Here is a 19,680-nt window from a genome sequence, read left to right on the forward strand (position 1 = left end):
GTACACAGTCAATTGCCTCCTATTTCCTTTGCCGTCTTCTGGTCCTCCTGAGTCAATATGGGTAATTCAGTAGTTGAAGCCGAGCAGGGGCGCAACTCATCCCCGGACAACCAAACAACCCTCGATGAAAAAGAACAAGAACGATTAGGGCGTCAGCGGCCTGAGGTCTTCAGTAACACCTTGCAAGAAGTTGGATTCTGCGCGTCAGTGCTGCTGTCCAATATAATGGCAGTACGTCAACTTTTCAATCTGAGTTCCACGTACTCCTCTGCGGAGAGCTAAACTTTCATCTACAGGAGTTCCTCATTAGCGGCTTCAACGTCCTTCTACCCAACCTAATATCCGACCTTCACTTCTCTGCAAATGATAAGACTTGGCCGTCCAGTGTCTTCTCTCTAGTTGCCGGGGGGTTTCTTCTACCCTTTGGACGACTTACAGACATGTACGGGGGCTTCCCCATGTTCCTTGCCGGTAATGCATGGATGGCTGCGTGGTCCCTCATTGGAGGCTTCAGCCGCAATTACATCATGCTGGTTGTCTGCCGCGCGCTTCAAGGCCTCGGCGCGGCTGCCTTCCTGCCTTCAGGTATCTCTCTGTTAGGCAGCGTATACCGACCTGGCCGCCGGAAGAATATCGTCTTCAGTCTTTACGGGGGCTGCGCGCCTTTTGGTTTCTTCTCGGGGATTTTTATTGCCGGCGTGTCGGGTCAATTTTTGAGCTGGAGCTGGTTTTTCTGGATCGGCTGCATACTCCTGACCTTTGTATGTATCCTCACCTTTTTCTGTGTTCCCAGACAGATTCACCAGGCGCGCATGCCCATGGATTGGTGGGGATGCGCCACGTCGATTCCGGGGTTGATGCTCTTGGTCTACGCCATCACCGATAGCCCTCACGTACCCAAGGGCTGGGCATCGCCACAGATCCTGGTAACATTCATTGGCGGCATCATATTTCTTGGGGCCTTTGTTTACGTACAAGGATGGGTATCAACAGCACCGCTTCTTCCTCCCAAGCTGTTTGCCCCCAAGTACACAATCGCGTTGTTCTGTTGTCTCTTTGCTGCTTTTGGGTCGTTTGGAATCTATCTTCTCTATGCCAGTTTCTAGTAAGTACTTAATCACTCCACTATCATCGAGAGTCACAAACTAACCGCTTCAATCAGCATCGAGACCATCCTTCACATTCCCCCACTGTTGGCTGCCGCCTGGTTTGCACCTCTTGCGATTGGAGGTGTCATTATCGCCATCGTTGGCGGGGCGGTGTTGCACAAGCTTTCAGGGACCATCCTGCTGCTTCTCTCCGTCACGGGGATGTTGGTATCAAGCCTTCTTTTCATCTTGATACCTGAAAACCCCAACTACTGGGCGTGGGTGTTTCCCGCCATGATCTGCGCGACGATCGGCATTGATATTATGTACAATGTCAGCAATATTTTCATTACCACTAGTGTACGCAGCGATCAACAAGGCATCGCCGGTGCATGCGTCAACGGCCTTCTTTTCTTGGGTATCAGCTTCTTCCTTGGTTGGGCCGATTTGGCCGCAGCGCAGGCATCACCAAACAACCTCAAGGAAGGATACAAGATTGCTTTCATCATGGGTGCTGCATGTGCAGGAGCGGCCATACTAATCATTGTGGTGGGGATAAGGATTGACAAAGCCAAGGGGGATCTGACCGCTGACGAGCGCGAGCAATTGCAAAGTGAAGCCGTTGGCAGCGCCCTCAGGGAGACGCCGGTCGCGAACCAAGGCAAATCGTCATGATAATAACTGTTTTGACTAAGATAGTGTACGATTAATTATTACACAACCCGAGATATTCAGATCTCTTCTAATCGCTTTGCGCTTCACAAAATTTCAAACATCATGGCCGTCGGAACCGTCCCCACCAAGCCATACCGGCGCCGCAACCTTCACTGCCTGCTTTGGATCTTCAGACTTGAATACATCGTAGCAATGCTCAATGTGGCTTTCCTTATCATACCGCTTCTCTGTCATGAAGCCTTTATCTCTCAGTCTATACTGTTTCCTCCAGTAGAAAGCACAATGTGCGACATGCCAGCCATTTGTGGTGTAGAAGTATGCCTGGTCGGGAGGCAAGTCCACTAAAAGAGAGATTTCACCAATGTTTGTAGATACGTTGGCGGCATTATCTTTGTAGTACGGCCAAGACCCGTTGGGCCCAGGGCCAGCGCGCTCGAACTCAGCGGTAAGCTCGTCGTCCCGACAGTGTGGCGGCAGCCAAGACACCGACAAGCTGTCGTATTTGCAGTCCAATTTCTTCGCTTCGGCGATGGAAGAGCCGCAGCTACATTCCAATGGGTGTGGTGGACGGGGACTGAATTTCTGATCTCTCACATAAACCGCGGTAGAGAGAACACCCAGAGCAGCGACCAGGATGTTGAGGAGTAGTAACTGAGTATAGAAGGAGAGCCTTCTGTGAGCGGCCCTCTGCGCGTTCGGAGGTTCTGGTTCGGCTTCATTCTCTTTGGATTCGGCAGCGTCTGTGGAATTCGGCAGAGCGGAGTAGTCGGCCGGCATGTTCTGTAGAAGATTGCGTCGTACTTTGAGCTTTTGGGGATTTGTTAATTTATTGAATTGGCTGATCGTATGCCAAGCGAAAAGAAGTTCTATTTTGGTGAAGGTTTCTCGTTCCTTGGATTTCCTTGGATTTCTGTCCGGCATAGATGGATGTTGATGTTTGTCTGCACCTTGTTCGAAGTTCGGACTTTTACCTGGTCCAGTTCCTCATCTGATGATGAACACATGGCCCAAACCCAACGTGTCAAGCACACAAGGATGAGCCCACAAGCTCCCTCTCCAGACGCCAGAACCACGTTTTGTAAAGCTTCTGTCCACGGAATTGGCCCTTTGCTCGACCTGCGCTATGGATCGAGCAAAATCTGACCATCGTAATGCGATTCAACGATCCCGTTTCAATCTGCTTGAACAAATGTGATGCGAACCAACAACTTTCATTTTAAGCTATTGAATGGGGCGCGCAAGACTGCCTGACTCGTTCTTGATGGCGCAGATCATGCTTTCCTGAGTACCTAATTTCTTTTGTAGAAAGCGTGACTGGCCCAAAATCAACAATTGAGGTTTGCGCGTAGAGAAGACGTCTGTGACGCAGCACCTGCTCAGGTTTGGCGTCCGGCCCATTTGTTTAATGCGTGCGTAGAGACTGTGTGGTGTCAACAGTATCATTCTGTCAGTACCTGATATGTCAGTGGTAGGAAACGAGCACTGCTTGTGCTAACCGCGGCAGATTAAATCTGAAAATTTGGGGTTCCTTTATTTCTATCGTCTCTTCAAGCATCTCACATCAGTCATTTTGATGTGACTGCCTAGTTGAGATGGGGGTGTTCCTTGGAATGCGGCTGAAGAAATCTATTATCAGAAATTGTAGAAGGATCACAGGACTCTCCCGTCCTAGCTCATCTGATAATGCCAAGAAAACATCGCATTGAGCAGCCCTATCATGAATCCTTCCTCAAAGGACCCGATCCGCCGGGGTCGGGGTCAGAGATAGCCGCTCGCCGACCTTTGTCGTTCGCGGACTGAGAGTCGGCTGAGTCGAGCTGTACTTGCCTCAACGCCTGCGACTTCAGGCGAATCTGTCCCCTTTCGCCCCCGCTGAACGGTCTCTGTCGCTGTAGCCGCGCGTATCTTGGCAGATTCGGGGAAGAGATCACTCACTTCCGCCATCGGCACCCAGTGGCGGAAATTTTCGGGTACCAGACGTCTTGCAACGTCTTCGTTACCAGTATAATGGGCCACGTCAAACTTGACACCCGCACGTTTCTGAGATGACTGTTTAGAAAGGTGGCAAGAAACACCAAAAGCGCGCTTGCTTCATTCGTGCATCCAAGAACGCCGTTTTGATTCGATCCTCGGGCAGAATATGAAATCCTCCAAACTCTCTTCTTCCTCCCTCAGCCTACATCCTCTCATACAGCCGCACGGTTGTTTTAGACTTGAACTCGCCAACCGCCACATGCGCCGACAAGGAACAAGACAAGCAATAGGCACAGTGCCTAAGTGAAGAGTCCGTGGGGGTAAGACGGGCCAGAGGACCTAGCGGCGGGGAATAAGTGCAAGTTGCCGCTTGCCCGGGCCGAGCGTATTTTGTTTTTGAAGGAGGCGATGGACCTATTTCAACTTTTGACACGTATAAGCCACAATGCTCAGACCTTCAGCTGCCAAACGCAAGATACGCTTTGCTTACACAGAGCCAAGACACGGCCGAACACGGTCGCTGTCCTGAGCGAATCGACGCCGTTGTTTGGAGTCGAGGTATGGGATCCTTTGACAGATGTAGGCTATTGCCACAATGAAATTAGGTCCTCAGGATTTGGCGGATTAGAGATTCTGGGGCAAGAAGGATTGACATGTCAGCATACCCATGCTTCACGAGAGAGAAACAACATCTCCTCGGGCGCTTAAGAGAGCGCGCTTAACGGCTTTCATGAAGGGGTACAGCACCGTACATATTCATGATTCATCATGCAACGGATGCTCCTTCTGTGAGATGAGCCACTGTGTGCCGATATAGCCATCATCGCCGCGGAACCCTTACGAACCCGAAAGCCGCCCGAGGGTTGCATGGTGGCGTCCCTCTTTTCTTGTCGCATACAGCTTCATGCCCAGATTGCCTCGCGACCTGCAGGCTGGTCTGAACCTGCCCTGCCTTGCATGCTCAATTTGTCGGGTCCATGACACTACCCGACAAGGACAGGCGCATACTTGCCGCTCAGTCGGACCTGCGCGCTACACACAGCCAGGCAGAAAAGACATCTGACACTGACACGTCGAACCGTTTACCAAGGCGGCGATCATGGCTCGGGACCGACTTGACAAGGCACCAACCGCAACTGCACCGCTCAATCCTCGCCATCAGACTGGCTGGAACACCATCTGATATGACTGCCGATCCGAATGTTGAAACAAGATATCCGGGCTCTTGGTATAAAGATCTCCTGCTGGTACGTGGGGTGTAAACAGGGCTCCTCTGAGCGGCGCAAAATCCACCGGTTCTTCGCAAAGGACGACAAAACAAGGCTAGACCGCGGGTCATTCCCGAACGACAAGACCGTGCTTTCGAGGTTAATCGCGTGTTGGCCACCGCCAAGGACCAGCTTCTGACCTTATCTACAGGTTGGATCGACCGTTGAAGTTGAGGATTCTGGAAGATCTCTCCGTGGCTTGCCTCCCTCTTTCTTCTTCTTTCGTTCATCGAAGATTGATCGGTCTGTAACCGGATCAGACGTTTGAGCAGCTTAGGGTAAGCAAATTTCACCTCTCCATCTCCTTCATGAGAACGTAGGCGAAGTCGACTCACACTTCCAAGATACAGCGTCACGACCAAACGTCGAGTAAACATCCCCAAATCATTGTTGCTCAATACGCCATCAATATGAGGTCCACGCTCTCGAAGGGCGTCGTGTTCCTTCTGTACGGCCTAGCGGCGGCAGCACCCAAGTCATCCTCCGGTAACGGTGTCTCAAAGAGACAGTCTTCCCCCTCTGTACCATCGGGCGCCCCGAATGCTCCGGCACCCAGCGCTCCTGCAGCCTCCAACACACCGGAACCGGTCAACAAGTCTTGCAATGCTCCCGATAGCAGAGGCTGCTGGATGGATGGGTTTGACATCAACACCGCCTATGAGGACAAGACTCCAGACACTGGAATTACTCGCCAAGTAAGCCGGTCACAAGTTTAACAAGACAGCGGCTGGTGTGCTGACCAGAACCTTCAGTACGAATTGGTGCTCACCGAGCACACATCCTTCACGGGTGGAGATGGAATGAGCAAGAACTCTGCGATGCTTATCAACGGTGAGTCCTATAGCCGTTCGATGTGATGAAAGTTTGTTGCTAAACGTTTTGAAGGTGCCTTCCCTGGCCCGACGATTGAAGCTGACTGGGGAGATCACGTTGAAGTGCGGGTTGTCAACAACCTGAGGACAAACGGGTACGCAGCAATCAGATCCTTATGTCAACCTGACAGAACTAACGCCATCCAGTACTTCAATCCATTGGCACGGTCTCCGTATGTTCAACAACAACGTTAATGATGGTGTGAACGGCATTACGGAATGCCCCCTCGCGCCTGGCTCCAGCAAGACATACAAATGGAAGGCAGAGCAGTACGGATCTTCATGGTACCACTCTCATTTCTCTGACCAGTACGCCAACGGTATCGTCGGTGCCATCAAGATCAACGGCCCTACGTCGGCGAACTGGGATGAGGATTTGGGTGTCTACACCCTCACGGATTGGTACTACAAGGGAGCCGATGAGATTCGATCTAGCTTCACCGCGCCTGCGGCTGTCCCTGCTAGTGACAACATCCTCTTCAACGGAACGAACGTCAACAAAAACGGTGGCGGCAACTACTCTCGGGTCACACTCAAGCCAGGCAAGACTCATAAGATCAGTCTTATCAACATGTCGGTCGACAACACTTTCTCCGTTCAACTTGTGGACCACAAGATGACGGTTGTCAACAATGATCTTGTACCTGTGAAGCCATTTGAGACAGACTCGCTGTACTTGAGTGTCGGACAGCGCTATGAGGTCATCATCAAGGCTGATCAGGACCCCGGAGCCTACTGGTTCAACGTTTCTTTCCCTTCCAACAGGCTCTGCGGCACTTCAAATATGAACAAGCCTGCCTCGATCTTCCAGTACGAAGGTGCCAGCACTAAGGCGTTGCCCCGCGACGCCGGCAAGGCTATTACGGATGCTCAGTGCCAGGACAAGACGGACTTCGAGCCCATGTACAGTGTCGACGTAGACCAAAACGGCTTCCAGAAGACTGATGATGACACGCTTGACGTTACTGTTGATACCAGCAGAACCACCAGCAGTCAGCAGGTCTACTGGAAGGTCAATGGCCAGAACATGGACATCAACTGGGATACCCCAACGTTGCAGTATATCGCCCAGAACAAGACCGACTATCCTGCGGCTTACAACCTTTTCAAGGTTCCTGACGAGAACAAGGTGAGCAACCCCCTATACAACGAATTTGTCGTGAGACTAATACTCCGCAGTGGACCTACTGGGTTATCGAGAATCTTTTCCCTGCTCCTCACCCAATGCATCTTCACGGCCATGACTTCTATATCCTTGGTCACTCTGAGCCTGCCTCCAGTGGTCGTGGTGACGGTGTCCGCTTCAACGCGCAGTCAGACACGTCCAAGCTCAACTTCAAGAACCCGACCCGTCGCGACGTTACACAGTTGCCTGGTCGTGGCTGGCTCGTCGTTGCCTTCAAGTCAGACAACCCGGGAGCCTGGCTCTTCCATTGTCACATTGCGTGGCACGTCAGCCAGGGTCTGAGTGTTCAGTTCCTCGAGCGCTCAAATGATATTGCCAGCACCATGAAGATTAGCGACATTGACCAGACCTGCGACTCATGGGGTGATTACTCGGCCAATGCTCCCTTCCAGCAGACTGACTCTGGCTTGCGTAAGCGTATTGCAGCCTAGACATCGCATTGGAATCTACCGCATTTCATGAATTAGCATTGGCTAGGGGCTTGCAAATTTGTGCTTCTTCAGGGTCTGGATGCATGGGCAAATGAGGGAATTGGGTCTTGGGCGAAGGGCATGGCATGATCACGAACGAGAAAGCGGGCGCATCATAGATCGAAAGAAAATTCCGCGTCTTTCCTAATTGATTTACTTTCCTTACCTTATGTACACTATGAGAGTTGGATGGATTTGAATTTGAGAAAATACACATGAGCTTGATACTTTGTGTACATGTCGAATTAATACGATGATAAATTACCAAAACTGGTAGCGTCGCACGCGAATTCAAATTTGGTAATTACGTGTACTCGAGGGAGACAGGTCAGGTTGCAACGGAGTGCTCCGAATATTTCATAGACCATGGGGCTAACGATGGCTCATCAGACAAGGATGTCGTCTTACTTGCATGTAAGCCGGGTGTTGTCCACGAATCATTGGTAGCTGATTACTTCAAAGTCCTTCAGTTTCTCCGTGTTGCCCTACAAAAGTCCCAGGTCCGGTAGGCTGAAGAGAAGAAGTCTCAACCTCTCTATCGTCTCTGAACTTTTTCTGATCTTCCCCCTTCAATTGCAAAAACCAACATGGACGAAACTCAGTTACGCTGGGGTTCTTGGTTACTCAACGGATGGGCCTTCACAGCCCTTTCGATCCTCCTCGGATTCATCTTCATCCGTCACCTGCTCCTCCCCAAGCCTCTCGCTGGAATACCGTATAATGAGAAAGCAGCGAGCCATGTTTTTGGGGATATTCCCGAGATGATGGGATACGTCTTGCGAACCAAACGTATTTTCTGCTGGCTCACGTCCCTGACCACACGTCACAAAAGCCCAATTATCCAAGCATTTATCAAGCCTGGGTCCCTTCCTTGGGTGGTCCTCACTGATCCCTTCGAGAGCCAAGACATCCTTCTTCGCCGAAAGGAGTTTGACCGAAGTAGCTTCTTCGGCGAGCTCATCGGAGGGATATTGCCGGAACAGCATATCCAGTTCCGGTCTGCAGATCCAAAATTCAAGAGACCCCGCAACTTGATCAATCATTTGATGGCGCCTACTTTCATCACTCAAGTCAGCGCCCCAGAGGTCTATAAATCAATCAGTACTTTGATCAAGGTGTGGCAAGTCAAATGTGAGCAAGCTAGGGGCCGACCGTTCTCGGCCCATCATGACATTACCCATGCAGCACTGGATTCTATCTTTGCGTCCTCATTCGGACTTCCGGAGTCGCAGAGTATTACTATTCATCAACTGAACGCAGTGAAACAGTCAGCTCCGGAGACTCTCAGGGGTGCGGATGAAGAGGTTGTGTTTGCAGAAGGCACTATACCCGATCTTTTTGCTGCCGTTCTCACTTTGACGAACTCGGTTACCGACACGCAGCTGTCACCGGCACCAGTTCTCACATCCTGGGTGCTTCGAAAGTTCCCTTACATGAAAAAGGCTACAGCTGTCAAGGATGGCTACATTCGTGATAGGATCACTGAGTCGGTGCAACTCATTGAGGGCGGCAAAACGGAGCCTTGGAGCGCACTTCACTCGGTGCTCTTGCGAGAGAGAGAAGTTGCTGCCAAAGAGGGTCGCAAGCCGGACTACTACAAACGTTCCATCTTCGACGAATTCTTTGGATTCATGATGGCCGGCCATGATACATCCGCTACTGCCATGGCCTGGGGTGTCAAGTATTTGGCCGACAATCCAGCAAGTCAAGATCGTCTGCGGAGCGCTCTGCGTGCCGCGTTTCCTGAAGCTGTCAACGAGAAAAGGACCCCTACGTACCAGGAGCTCATCAAGGCTCAGGTACCGTACCTCGATGCCATGGTTGAGGAAGTCTTGCGCCATTCAGGACCAATTGCCTTTGTCGTTCGCGAGGCTTTGCAGGATACTACAGTGTTAGGCCGACATATCCCTAAGGGTACAAACGTCTTCCTCATGGCCAATGGTCCTGGATATCTTGAGCCTAATATGCCTGTCGACGACAAGTCCCGCAGCCCTGGTGCACGCCGCGACCAAAACAAGGCTCTGACCGGCGCATGGGCTGACGACGACATTGCTGCTTTTAGGCCGGAGAGATGGCTCAAACATGATAAGACTGCAAAAGACGAGAGCGATGGGGTCTTTGATCCTATGGCTGGCCCAACGCTAGCGTTTGGATTGGGTCCGCGCGGGTGCTTTGGCAAAAAGCTGGGCTTGCAAACGCTGAAGATTGAATTTGCACTCATTGTATGGCACTTTCAACTCTTGCCGCTGCCATCTGAGTTAAACGGGTATGAGGGCATACAGAGATTTGCGAGGGAACCTACGCAGTGTTACGTCCGCCTGAAGAATGTTGAAACCTAGAATCCTTATGTGGGGTTCACATTGGTCACACTTGGAGAGAAAGGCATTCAACCAGTCGTTTGTCATCTCTGGAATTTGCAAGAAGGGTATCGGAATTAATAGGTTGCTGGTATCTAAGGCCCTGGCCCTGTACAACCGATTGATGTCCACTTGTGGCCCTGTGCAGTGGCACTAGCATGATCCAATGATCCAAGACTGTCGATAAGACAGCTGGCCCTCTACCTTAAATGATGCCTGAACGCCTGTGAAAATGCGAAGATCCAAATCAACCGCTCTTCTCGTTGTAAACCACCTTAGCCATCTAATATTGTTATGTCAGCAGTGTTCAGTATCAGCACGCAATGCTCCTGAAATTTACTCACCAAAAAGGGGCCGACATATGTCAGCGGGATTCCGACGTCATCGCTGTAGTAGGGAGGAACTCCATAGCCTCTCATGTTAGGGCAGTTGGTGAACATCGGCGGGTTGACGCGGGCCCAGAGGGTCTCGTAGGGGTTGTAGTCAAAGTTGAACTCGCAGACGGGAATATTGGACTGATATTGTAATTAGCTCGTTTGTTTACAATAACCTATGAAGATTATAGGCTACTCACCACACAGCTCAGCGTCATGTCCTGTACATCGAATGACTCGGAGCCATTCTTGCCACGGCAAGACTGGGCGTCGATGTAGAGCTCGGCCGGGGTCGTCCAGTTCTTTGAAAATGCGGTATCAAGAATCTCTTGCATGCGGTCCATGCCAATGTCTTATTGCAAAGTTAGTCAAATCGCATTTATATGCATGCTGAGGGGTTGCAACGTACCGTTTGCCTTGGCCAGACCGTACGTGTCTTTCCCGTCGTGCCAAAGAGGACCGCAAGTGCCCTTGTCGCCCAATTTGGAACAGTCGTATGGGCCGATGGGAATCTGTGTAGGATCGACGGCAGGGCTGCAGCAAAGTTAGTTTGACAAGAGTCGATCCAGATCATCATTTGTAACGTACTTCTTAACAGCAAAGTAGCCTGCTTGTTGCAGCGCCTGGTTAAATACCCACTTCTTCAGGCTGTGGTACATGAAATCGGTGTTCTCAGGAACATTGGTGTTGAGTCGCTAAAGGTAAATCGTCAGCAGGCGGCTTCAGAACTAACAGTATCGCCATGGAGCCTTACCTGGCTGAAACCACCGTTGTTGACGAGAGCGTAAAACGTGGTGAAGTCCGTTTGGATCTTCGTCAAGGCTTCTCCGACTTGCTTCTGGTAGTCATTGACATGAACTCCAAGGGAGTCTGAGAGACCTTCCCAAGGGACGTCGTACTGCTGCTTTGTTGGAAACAAAACGTTGAACAAACCAGCTCCACCACCGAGGACACCGAGGAGGGAAGCAAAGATCATACTGGCGCCCACGGAACTTCCAAGAAGAGGAGCCAAAGCCTGCCATGTTCATAAGGTTAGTGACTGTGTGACTGTGGTTGATGTTCTAATTAGCACTTACGGCGAATTGTCCGATACTGACAGCATAGATCGGAGCAAAGAGTGGTGTCTTAGGGTGCTTCGTTGTTGGCGGCGCAACGGTCTTCACAATTTCGGCGACCGATCCGCTGATTCAGTAAGTTACTGAGGACAGAAAGTATCTGAGGCTCTGCGAGGAAACTTACATAGCGGCAGCCTGTCCTTGCAAGAGAGACTGGTGGTAATTGGTGAAGAACAGGTTGATAGCTGGTGCGCCCTGTTAGTGGGCTTGGCCTGGAAACATATTTCATCAGTAGTGAAATGACTAACCATAAATGTTCCAGATAACCTAGATAACTGATGTTAGCAGTGGTAAAGACGGCCTCGATAATGTGAATTGCTCACGTAGAAGTCATGGTAAGAGGCGTAGCCTGCATCCTTGCCGCTGGGAGGCGGGGTGCATGCGTTGAGGGCCACAAAATCGCATTGCCATGTAATCAAGCCCTGCGATTCAAGTCAGATCGAGATAACAACATGCAACGTTGGCAGGGTCATAGATAGGGCTGTCCGTACGGCGTTATCCAAATAGCATTGCGCAAAGCCCTTGTTCTGAGCTTCGCACTTCGCCGAATGGTTGGACCACCAGTACTGATAAGCGGTTAACACAGTCCCAAAAGTTAAATAGTTGCTGATCGGCGTACGTTGAGGTGGTTGTTCATTTCGAGAACCTGCCAGCATTCGGGCAGAATGCCGTCTGCGGAAAAGAAAGAGCACTGATCAACGGTAACATTCTGCGTGCCCGCATCCTGTCGGGGTTCCAGCACCTCGATCTCCTGTGCAAATGGCATGGGTGAAGCAATTGCGCCTAGCGCAAGCAGCGCAACGATGTTGAAGAAAATCATGATGTCGACACTCGATAAAGACTGAATAGGCGTGACATTCGCGTGGAGCAAAGATAAGAAGGAATGGAGATCCGCGATGTTGGGGTATTTGACAGAAGTGCTGGATGGGACAGAGAGGGTCTATAGTTGAGTTGCTAAGGCCGGCTCTGACACACTGCTCCGCGGGTGGTTCCTAAATCCGTCTGAAGTCGAGGCTGTGCCTGGTGCGCGCTCGATTCATGAACGGCGATCCCTACGCAACCATGTCTGGAGAAACTCTATTACAGCATCCAACCCTGTTTCCAGGCACACAATTTCATGCAGGGCGCGCTCCAATGCTAATAAGTCGAAATCAGATGATAATGGCACGTATCTGATAGATTAACTATGGACCAGGTCATGACTACGATTCCCTTGGACAACTAATATAGAATTCATATAGGGCTGTCACTTGGGCTATCTGCGGATGTTTGTCAAAGATGGATTAAGGTTGCCTCTCACTTGGAGTCTCAGTCGGCGATTCTTCCAGCCCTTATCTGCCGGGCCCCTCCCCTCAACAATTGTTGCGATACCATCCACATTCACTTACAGAGAATTGCTGATCTGCGACCTCTCAAACAAACACACCACGACCACCATCACCACAGTCTTTACGGCCAAACATTTCCAGCGCCACCTCACGATGCATATCATTTCACTCATTCAAATTTTCATCACTTCCTCATTGGTCGCACTTGCGGCAGCTGACTGCTGCTGGGGTGACCACTGGGCCGACACAAACTGGTTGTGGCTCAAATGGGACGAAGCCGCAGGAGTTGTCCGATGCGGAATTGAGGGCAACTTGCAACCCGGAACCAAATGCACCAGCGTAACCTACAAAGACGACAGCGGCAACACCAACGGACTAGTCAACGTCACCTTCGGCAGTGACCCTCAGCCATTTAAGTTCCGCATCGGCATTCAACCAGGAAGCTGCGACCTTCTGCCGAACGAAAAGGTTATCTCTGGTTGGGAGGGTTGGGGAGCGTACATGTGGGAGGGTCATGAGTTTAATGCGCAGAGGATGGAAGCCTGCACTCAGGCGAATTCTGCTTAAGACAAAATGAGATGAATCCATCTCAATACTCGTGAATGACCAACTTGACTGAAGGTCAACCGTAGCTTGTTTAGTTGTCGTTTACGAAGCGCATACCCTCACAGTTGTTACATGTACATACAAGACGGTCCTTGTGGACTTGCAAATAAAATCTTGGTGAATTCGGGAGTCACATCTCCGTGAACTTCAGAATTGCATTTCGGTGGGTTGTAGAACTTGGGCTTGAGTCTCTTGGTGGCGATTGCAGCACAGTAGACTTTGGAAATCCAATTAATCCGTGAATGACCATCGCGCTTGGCGCGCGTCAAACTTGGAATGCAGTTCTTTTTTTGACACCCAAGAACCACCGAACCACACTGCAATTACCCCTTCATCACCAGATGCCGTGCAATCCGTGGAAGAAAGTTCGCTTTAAACATCTGGAAATACGAATATCAGATATCAGATAGGCTCCTGTCATCCTAAAGTGAGGCTTGCGTGTTCGTCTACCCGCTCCCCCTCCATGCTGAGTCGAGACCCTTGGTCCGCGCATCCGATCGCGCAATTGAGTCAGGTCCCCCCCGACTTCCAAGAACCTTTTTTAACTCTACCTTATTGCCATAACCACACGTGCCGCAATGCCAAATACGTCGTGCCCCGCAATAACAAGGCACCACCCTTTTCAACTCGAGACAGGGGCCTTTGCCACTCGACAGGACATCCTTGAAGACTATAATACGATAAACAGTAATCATAGTCAGGCTATCCGTGGCAAGTGCCGTAGTAATTAAACTCCCCCACGCTTATCAGCGCGAATAGTGGTCACACGCACGTCCTCTTGTCCTCGTGGGCTGCTTCCCAAGTCGTCGAGGTATATAGCAAACGCTCCCGTCGTCGTCCCATCTAGGTTCCAACCATCCATGATCAGCGCAACCTTCAGACAAAACACCATCACAATGTTTACCAACTCACTATGGAATTTCATCACATTGGCATTGCTCATGATCTCAGGGTATGTGTTTCAAACCCCTCGACACCCAAAACACGGATCGACAGTCCTAACAAGTCACACAGAGTCCTTGCCAATGAGCACCGCAACTGCTACTGCAAAATCAACAATGTTCCCAACAACTGCCTGACACAAAAGGCATGCGAACACTACAAAGCAAACGAAAAGATCTTTGAGAAAGACAGCCCGGAATCAGTACAAGTCAAGATGATGTGGACAGTAAGTTGCTCACCGCCGGAAAAAGACTGACTCGACGCGGCTGCTAACCCTCATCCTCTAGATTTGCGCAACGATAGCTCCGAAAGATGGAGGCCGCATGCAATTTGTCACTGGATTTGGCGGAAACGAGTTTGAGGATTCATGTAAAGCGGCCATCGCCTCAGGGCAGTGCCCGGGTTCGGATGGCGATCTGAAGTCGCAGTGCCCCGACTAAGGGAGTTGAGAGCGAGCGGTTCGGTTTGCTGTGCTTTCTCAGCCTTTCTCTGCGAATCTTTCACAGTTTTGATACCACTATGCGTCTGAGCCATTTCAGATACCCTCAACACTCTCATAATGATATCACACGGTCTCAATACAACCTTTTTTTTATCCACACATCTTTCTTGCAGTGATGATCCGATCTTGTTCTGAGTTGATTATCCGATCGTCAGTGAGCTGGCGTTTTGGCTTGATGAATTGTTCCCCGCAATTGCCTCATGATTGAGCACATGGTCTAGACCTCACATCGCATCACGATTCACCTTGCTAGTCTGGACTCTGGAACCAGCTGAAAGCTCGCTATGACTAAGATCTATGAATACCTGGACGAAACGGGACCGTCGGCAGGAACCCTCGGAAAAGCCAATCTACAGTATCATCAACCCCGTTGTGATGGATACGCAGTAAGCTCCCGCGGTGCCATAACAATGCACGCTCCGCCGGCAAAGTCGCCAAGCAACGTGAGAACGGATAAGTTCCGAGCACTTCACGTGCCTTGGCGTATTGCTTGCGTCAGGTTGAGCACCTCCAAGCGCCGCCAACGGCGCCAACGGCGCTATCCGGCGAACCAACGTCGGGATCCCCGGTGTTGTCACATCCCCGTGTTCCCCACCCTAATCGGGCGGCCCGGAGGCATAGCCCTGCTTCGTGTTATATGTTGAACATGTCAACCACACTTGCGAGTAATTATTCTAAATGAACAATTAACACAAACTGAATCGTACTTATGGACGTGCTTTGATACGACACAGCGCCCTGATACGTCAGTAATTCACCCGATGATATTATCCGACGGTTCTCATCCGACTCATTACAGCCATGTGCACACCTTGGCATGGGCTTCCCGGACGAAAGATAAGGCCGATGGCAGAGCGGCTGGAAATACCACGCAGCAACAGCCCCACCGCAACTCCCCCACGGGGTATGGGACCTTTTGCGCGTGCTGGTCAGATGACCTGTGGACTCTCTCATTTGCAGAGGATGCAATGTCATGACCCATGCGTGCCCTACTATGTGGTATCTCTTCCATTCATGCCTGAACCCTTCTTTCTTAAAATGCTCTGACCACAAGGAAATAAGACCGAGAATGGGATACCCATGGCTTATCTTGTAGTCTATTACTAAACTTCATTTTTAGAGCAATTTGCCAATTTCTGGAGACACCATCAGCAGGTCACATCCGCCGATATCCGCCCAAACGGCGAACGTCCGGCGAATGAGGCATTGGTGCAGATAGGGCACATATTGGGCAGACGCGCTGAAACAAGCCCTTATACGAAAAACATCAGATACAGAGCTGGGTATCGCATACAACATTACATGAGGTCCCAAGACCTTTCTCCGAGGTTTCCAAACAAAGAACCACCCCAAGCTCCTGTTCTAGACCTTTGCCCCCTTTGCCCCTTGATCCCCGACTCGGGAACACTAATCCCTCCGTGGAACGCATGGAGCGGTTCATCTCAAGCGTCCGCCTCGATGCCCCCTGGAATACAAGCTAGTCAAGCCAGCTTAGGGAAACATCATGTCAATGTTCCCAAAGTTCAAGGTCGAGATGAAACCGCCATTATCCTGCCATTGTCAGCCCAGCCCAGCCCATGCCCAGCAACTTGACATTTAACTTACCATGCTATCCCAATCCCACTCTCCCAACATGTCAGTCCCAACCTCAAAGTCCATATCCAAGTCGTGTATGTCAGGCGCCCCGATCCCCACCCCTTCTTCAGGGACATCATCCCCGACCAGCTCCTTTAGCAAGTCATAGCACTCCGTGACTCTCTCCTCGCATGCCCTCTCAAAGTGCTTCTCGACCCGCTCGTCATCGACCCCGGCCTCGAGCACCTGCAGATGCGCCACGAGCAGCACGCTCAGCGCATGGCCCTTGATGTTGGTCTCGCCGGACTTGATCCGCGCCCTCGACCACCCGGCCACCGCGTCCAGGATCCCACGGAACTCAGGCCCGGCAAAGGACATTGACGGCCCGTTCTTGATCTCATCCTCTTTCTGGTGGATCAGCTCCAGCCCCACAGTCATGACGGCCTGGAACGGCACCGAGCGGTACGCCCCCGCCCCGTTGACCGTCAGCCAGAGAAAGTCCCGCTCGGAAGTATCGGCAGGTCTCATCGCCCCGGCGCCGTCTTTTCCGGGAGTCAGGAGCGAGTTCTCGCAGAGACGGAGGGCCGTGTCGACGGAGACCTTGCGGGAGAAGTAGTATATCGGGTTCCGCAGCGCGAGGGGTATGATCGGTTGGTGCAGCGCGAAGAACAGGCGGTAGGTCATGAACTGCGCGTACCGCATCGCGAATTGTGATATTTCCGGGTGGATTTTGAGCTGCTGCATCATCCTCTGGAGCGCGGAACTCAGCTCGCCGCTGTACCGCAACGTTTCCTCGTACACAGTATCCGACCTGAAGTCGTTCACCCTCGCCGTGACCGCCAATCGCGCAGGCAGCGACGCGTGCAGCGCGAGCGGCACCGTCATCTGCGTAAACGTCTTGGCGTCCTTGGGCACCGGGAACGCCGAGTCCATGTCCTCGACGAGCTGCGCGTCGTCCAGGTTCGCGGGCGGCTCGGTGTCGTAGTCGCGCGCCGAGATGAGCGGCGGTCCGCCCGCGTCGATGGCGCTCTGCAGTGCGATCTCGAGGATCGACGCCCATAGCCGCCGGCGCATCTCTGCGCGATACGGCGTCATCTTGACGAGCCCCTTGGGGTCGCGGTGCAGGCCCATGTAGATCGCCGTGCGGACGAGCGAGCCGGCCCCGATCCAGGAGAGGTCGCAGCCGATGTTGGCGGTATGGCGGAGGTAATGCATCAGGCAGCGGATCTGCAGCCCCGTCATGGTCATGCGGGACTTTTCGCACGGCATCATGAGCCAGAACATGCCCTCCCAGAACCACTGGATAGCGAGGTTTCTTAGGGTGAAGCGTTCGTCGTGGAAGGTTGCCCCGATAGCCATGCACAGCTGCATGAGCACGATGAAGGGCTCGTTCACGTCAGATGGGTTCTGCCAGTAGCGCTCGTAATCCGCCTTGAAGGTCGGTATGTGGATGATGCGCTGGACGGATTCAAAGGTGCGGAGGTAAGCGTCGATCAGGGCGTCTGCAACTTCGCGGCTGGGCATGTTTTTGCCGATGGAAATTGTGGCAAAGGTTGGTGTGCGGCGGGCCTTGATTATGCGGCCTAGGTTTTTGCATTTTTCCAGGCCTTGGTAGAGGTAGGTTGTCTTTTCGTTTTCAAATTTCTTGGCGAATGTGACTAGACGGCAGAGCTAGATGTTGTTAGTTTCAGTCCGAGGTTTGTGATGAGCAGAAAGGACTTGCAACGTTGTTGAAGATCTGTTGGCTCATCAGGACAGCTCAAGAGACTCGTATCAACAGAGAATGATGAAACGGATGGAAAAGAAATCTTTGGGGATACAACAAAATATACAACAAAAAGGAGCTAAAGCTGAGATTTGACGAAGTGCGCCAAGATGAGAAATGTGATAAAGAAAAGGAGTACTGTTCAGGATAGCTCATAAGAGTCGTAGCAGCAGAAGACGACAGGTTGGATGAAGAGAATAATGAGAAGACAGAAGAAGGGCAAGAACAGCACTAAAGAGGTAAGGATGAATATTGAAGTGTCAAAAGAGTCAAGAGGGAGAACAAGTGAACTGAAGTCCAGGGATCGAAAATGGGGCAAGTGAGGATGTAAGTAAGCGAAAAGACGTAAGACGTACCATATCAGCCGCATTCATCCAATGGCTTTGTCCAAAGAACCTCGTCTTGCTAACACAACCCCGGCTGTACCTCAACCCTTCTCTCATCACCGTACTCTCCACAGCCGCCGTCTCATCCCGGTCATCACCCCTCACCATCAAATCAGACAACTGCTGCTCAAGCTGCTTCACCCTGTCCACGAGCGAATTCACAGTCGACGACGAGCCGTGATTACTATTACTCCCGGGCGTCGAGGCCGTGTCCCGCACACTCCCGCCAGGAACAGCAGCAACCGGAGCAGGCCGCGGCTGGATCACAGGCTGCCACAGCCCGAAGTCCGCGGGGCCAGAGTGCTCCCCGGCGCTGGCGGTCAGCCCGGGGATAAGGATCGGTGAGGGGTCGTCCGAGTCCGCGGCCCGCGTCGACGATGGGGCCGAGTGTCGCGGGGTGGGCAGGGGTTGGTACAAGATGGGCTCTGGGAGGGCCAGGGCCGCGGCACCGGATTGGGGGAACCCGTGCTTCGGGCTTTCGTCCCGGTTTTTCCGCCCCAGGGTTGAGGTGTTGGTGTTGTTGGTCGTGGCCTGGGTTGTGTATGTGCATAAAGCGTTCTTGGAGCGCACGCAGGTGCCACAGGGTAGGTTTCTGTCGCAGCGCACTTTGCGGCGGCGGCAGGCTTCGCAGGCCAAGGCGGGTCTGCGACGTTTCTTCTGCGCCGAGGCCGAGATGGGGAGGGTAGGGGGTTCCATTATCCCGCGATGCCAAGTTGTAAAGATCTCTCCGAAGGTGGACAGTAAAAAAAAAGCTTGGTGGTGATGTGAGATGGGGGATAACAGAGAAGGGGGGGCCGGCGGCGTGGGTTGCTCGGCCTTTTGTCTTTGAGCCCCGAAGGGAGAGGGCGGGATCAGAAGGATCGCTGTTGCCTGGGCGTGTGGGCCGCAGTCAATGGAGCATGAAAAATGCTTGAAGCATAGTTTTATCAGATGATCAGATAACGACGCGTCGTTGACGAGGAAAAGTCGGACTTTGGGGTGTTGAAGATGGGCGATGCTAGTGCTTATCCCCGAGATGTCGTCGGGATTTCTGCGTTTAAGGTGTGTTACGCCCGCCATACACCGAGCTGTTGAGGCTTCCGATTGGTCGGATAGGCAGTCCTCGAAAAGGCCGAGGGCAATTTGCCGACTTACACGGTTGACCGAGAAGGATTCGCATGCCGGAGACTAGTGGGTTTCTAGAGATACTCGCATTTT

General features: G+C 51.9%; 8 protein-coding genes across 8 annotated transcripts; 5 read left to right on the forward strand and 3 right to left on the reverse strand.

The window, feature by feature from the left end:
* Window positions 1–57: 57 nt before the first annotated feature.
* On the forward strand, window positions 58–1,763 carry terJ-1 (Efflux pump terJ; the record flags this gene model as incomplete). Its single annotated transcript, XM_036635939.1, has 3 exons — window positions 58–231; window positions 297–1,105; window positions 1,163–1,763. The coding sequence occupies 3 exons, from the start codon at window positions 58–60 to the stop codon at window positions 1,761–1,763; spliced, it is 1,584 nt and encodes a 527-aa protein (XP_036497905.1).
* Window positions 1,764–1,856: 93 nt separating this feature from the next.
* CGCS363_v004091 (uncharacterized protein) lies at window positions 1,857–2,540 on the reverse strand (the record flags this gene model as incomplete). Its single annotated transcript, XM_036635940.1, has 1 exon — window positions 1,857–2,540. The coding sequence occupies one exon, from the start codon at window positions 2,538–2,540 to the stop codon at window positions 1,857–1,859; it is 684 nt and encodes a 227-aa protein (XP_036497904.1).
* A 2,875-nt stretch (window positions 2,541–5,415) lies between these two features.
* On the forward strand, window positions 5,416–7,494 carry Laccase-1 (Laccase; the record flags this gene model as incomplete). Its single annotated transcript, XM_036635941.1, has 5 exons — window positions 5,416–5,700; window positions 5,758–5,836; window positions 5,891–5,972; window positions 6,025–7,006; window positions 7,057–7,494. 5 exons carry the CDS (start codon window positions 5,416–5,418, stop codon window positions 7,492–7,494), a joined length of 1,866 nt encoding a protein of 621 aa, XP_036497907.1.
* A 626-nt stretch (window positions 7,495–8,120) lies between these two features.
* Window positions 8,121–9,872, forward strand: CGCS363_v004093 (Cytochrome P450 monooxygenase TRI13; the record flags this gene model as incomplete). The annotated part of the gene is made up of 1 exon (XM_036635942.1): window positions 8,121–9,872. One exon carries the CDS (start codon window positions 8,121–8,123, stop codon window positions 9,870–9,872), a length of 1,752 nt encoding a protein of 583 aa, XP_036497906.1.
* A 265-nt stretch (window positions 9,873–10,137) lies between these two features.
* CGCS363_v004094 (uncharacterized protein) lies at window positions 10,138–12,199 on the reverse strand (the record flags this gene model as incomplete). The annotated part of the gene is made up of 12 exons (XM_036635943.1): window positions 10,138–10,173; window positions 10,235–10,405; window positions 10,465–10,616; window positions 10,674–10,798; window positions 10,853–10,959; window positions 11,019–11,279; window positions 11,341–11,446; window positions 11,504–11,564; window positions 11,628–11,646; window positions 11,703–11,801; window positions 11,871–11,945; window positions 11,999–12,199. The coding sequence occupies 12 exons, from the start codon at window positions 12,197–12,199 to the stop codon at window positions 10,138–10,140; spliced, it is 1,413 nt and encodes a 470-aa protein (XP_036497901.1).
* A 661-nt stretch (window positions 12,200–12,860) lies between these two features.
* CGCS363_v004095 (uncharacterized protein) lies at window positions 12,861–13,274 on the forward strand (the record flags this gene model as incomplete). The annotated part of the gene is made up of 1 exon (XM_036635944.1): window positions 12,861–13,274. The coding sequence occupies one exon, from the start codon at window positions 12,861–12,863 to the stop codon at window positions 13,272–13,274; it is 414 nt and encodes a 137-aa protein (XP_036497900.1).
* A 935-nt stretch (window positions 13,275–14,209) lies between these two features.
* CGCS363_v004096 (uncharacterized protein) lies at window positions 14,210–14,695 on the forward strand (the record flags this gene model as incomplete). Its single annotated transcript, XM_036635945.1, has 3 exons — window positions 14,210–14,265; window positions 14,328–14,481; window positions 14,543–14,695. The coding sequence occupies 3 exons, from the start codon at window positions 14,210–14,212 to the stop codon at window positions 14,693–14,695; spliced, it is 363 nt and encodes a 120-aa protein (XP_036497903.1).
* A 1,553-nt stretch (window positions 14,696–16,248) lies between these two features.
* Window positions 16,249–19,179, reverse strand: lepB-6 (Transcription factor lepE; the record flags this gene model as incomplete). The annotated part of the gene is made up of 3 exons (XM_036635946.1): window positions 16,249–16,308; window positions 16,363–18,003; window positions 18,589–19,179. 3 exons carry the CDS (start codon window positions 19,177–19,179, stop codon window positions 16,249–16,251), a joined length of 2,292 nt encoding a protein of 763 aa, XP_036497902.1.
* Between the last annotated feature and the right edge of the window lie 501 nt (window positions 19,180–19,680).

Source organism: Colletotrichum siamense, assembly GCF_013390195.1.
Source record: "Colletotrichum siamense strain Cg363 chromosome Unknown KSG_Cg363_contig03, whole genome shotgun sequence".
NCBI classification, from domain to species: domain Eukaryota; kingdom Fungi; phylum Ascomycota; class Sordariomycetes; order Glomerellales; family Glomerellaceae; genus Colletotrichum; species Colletotrichum siamense.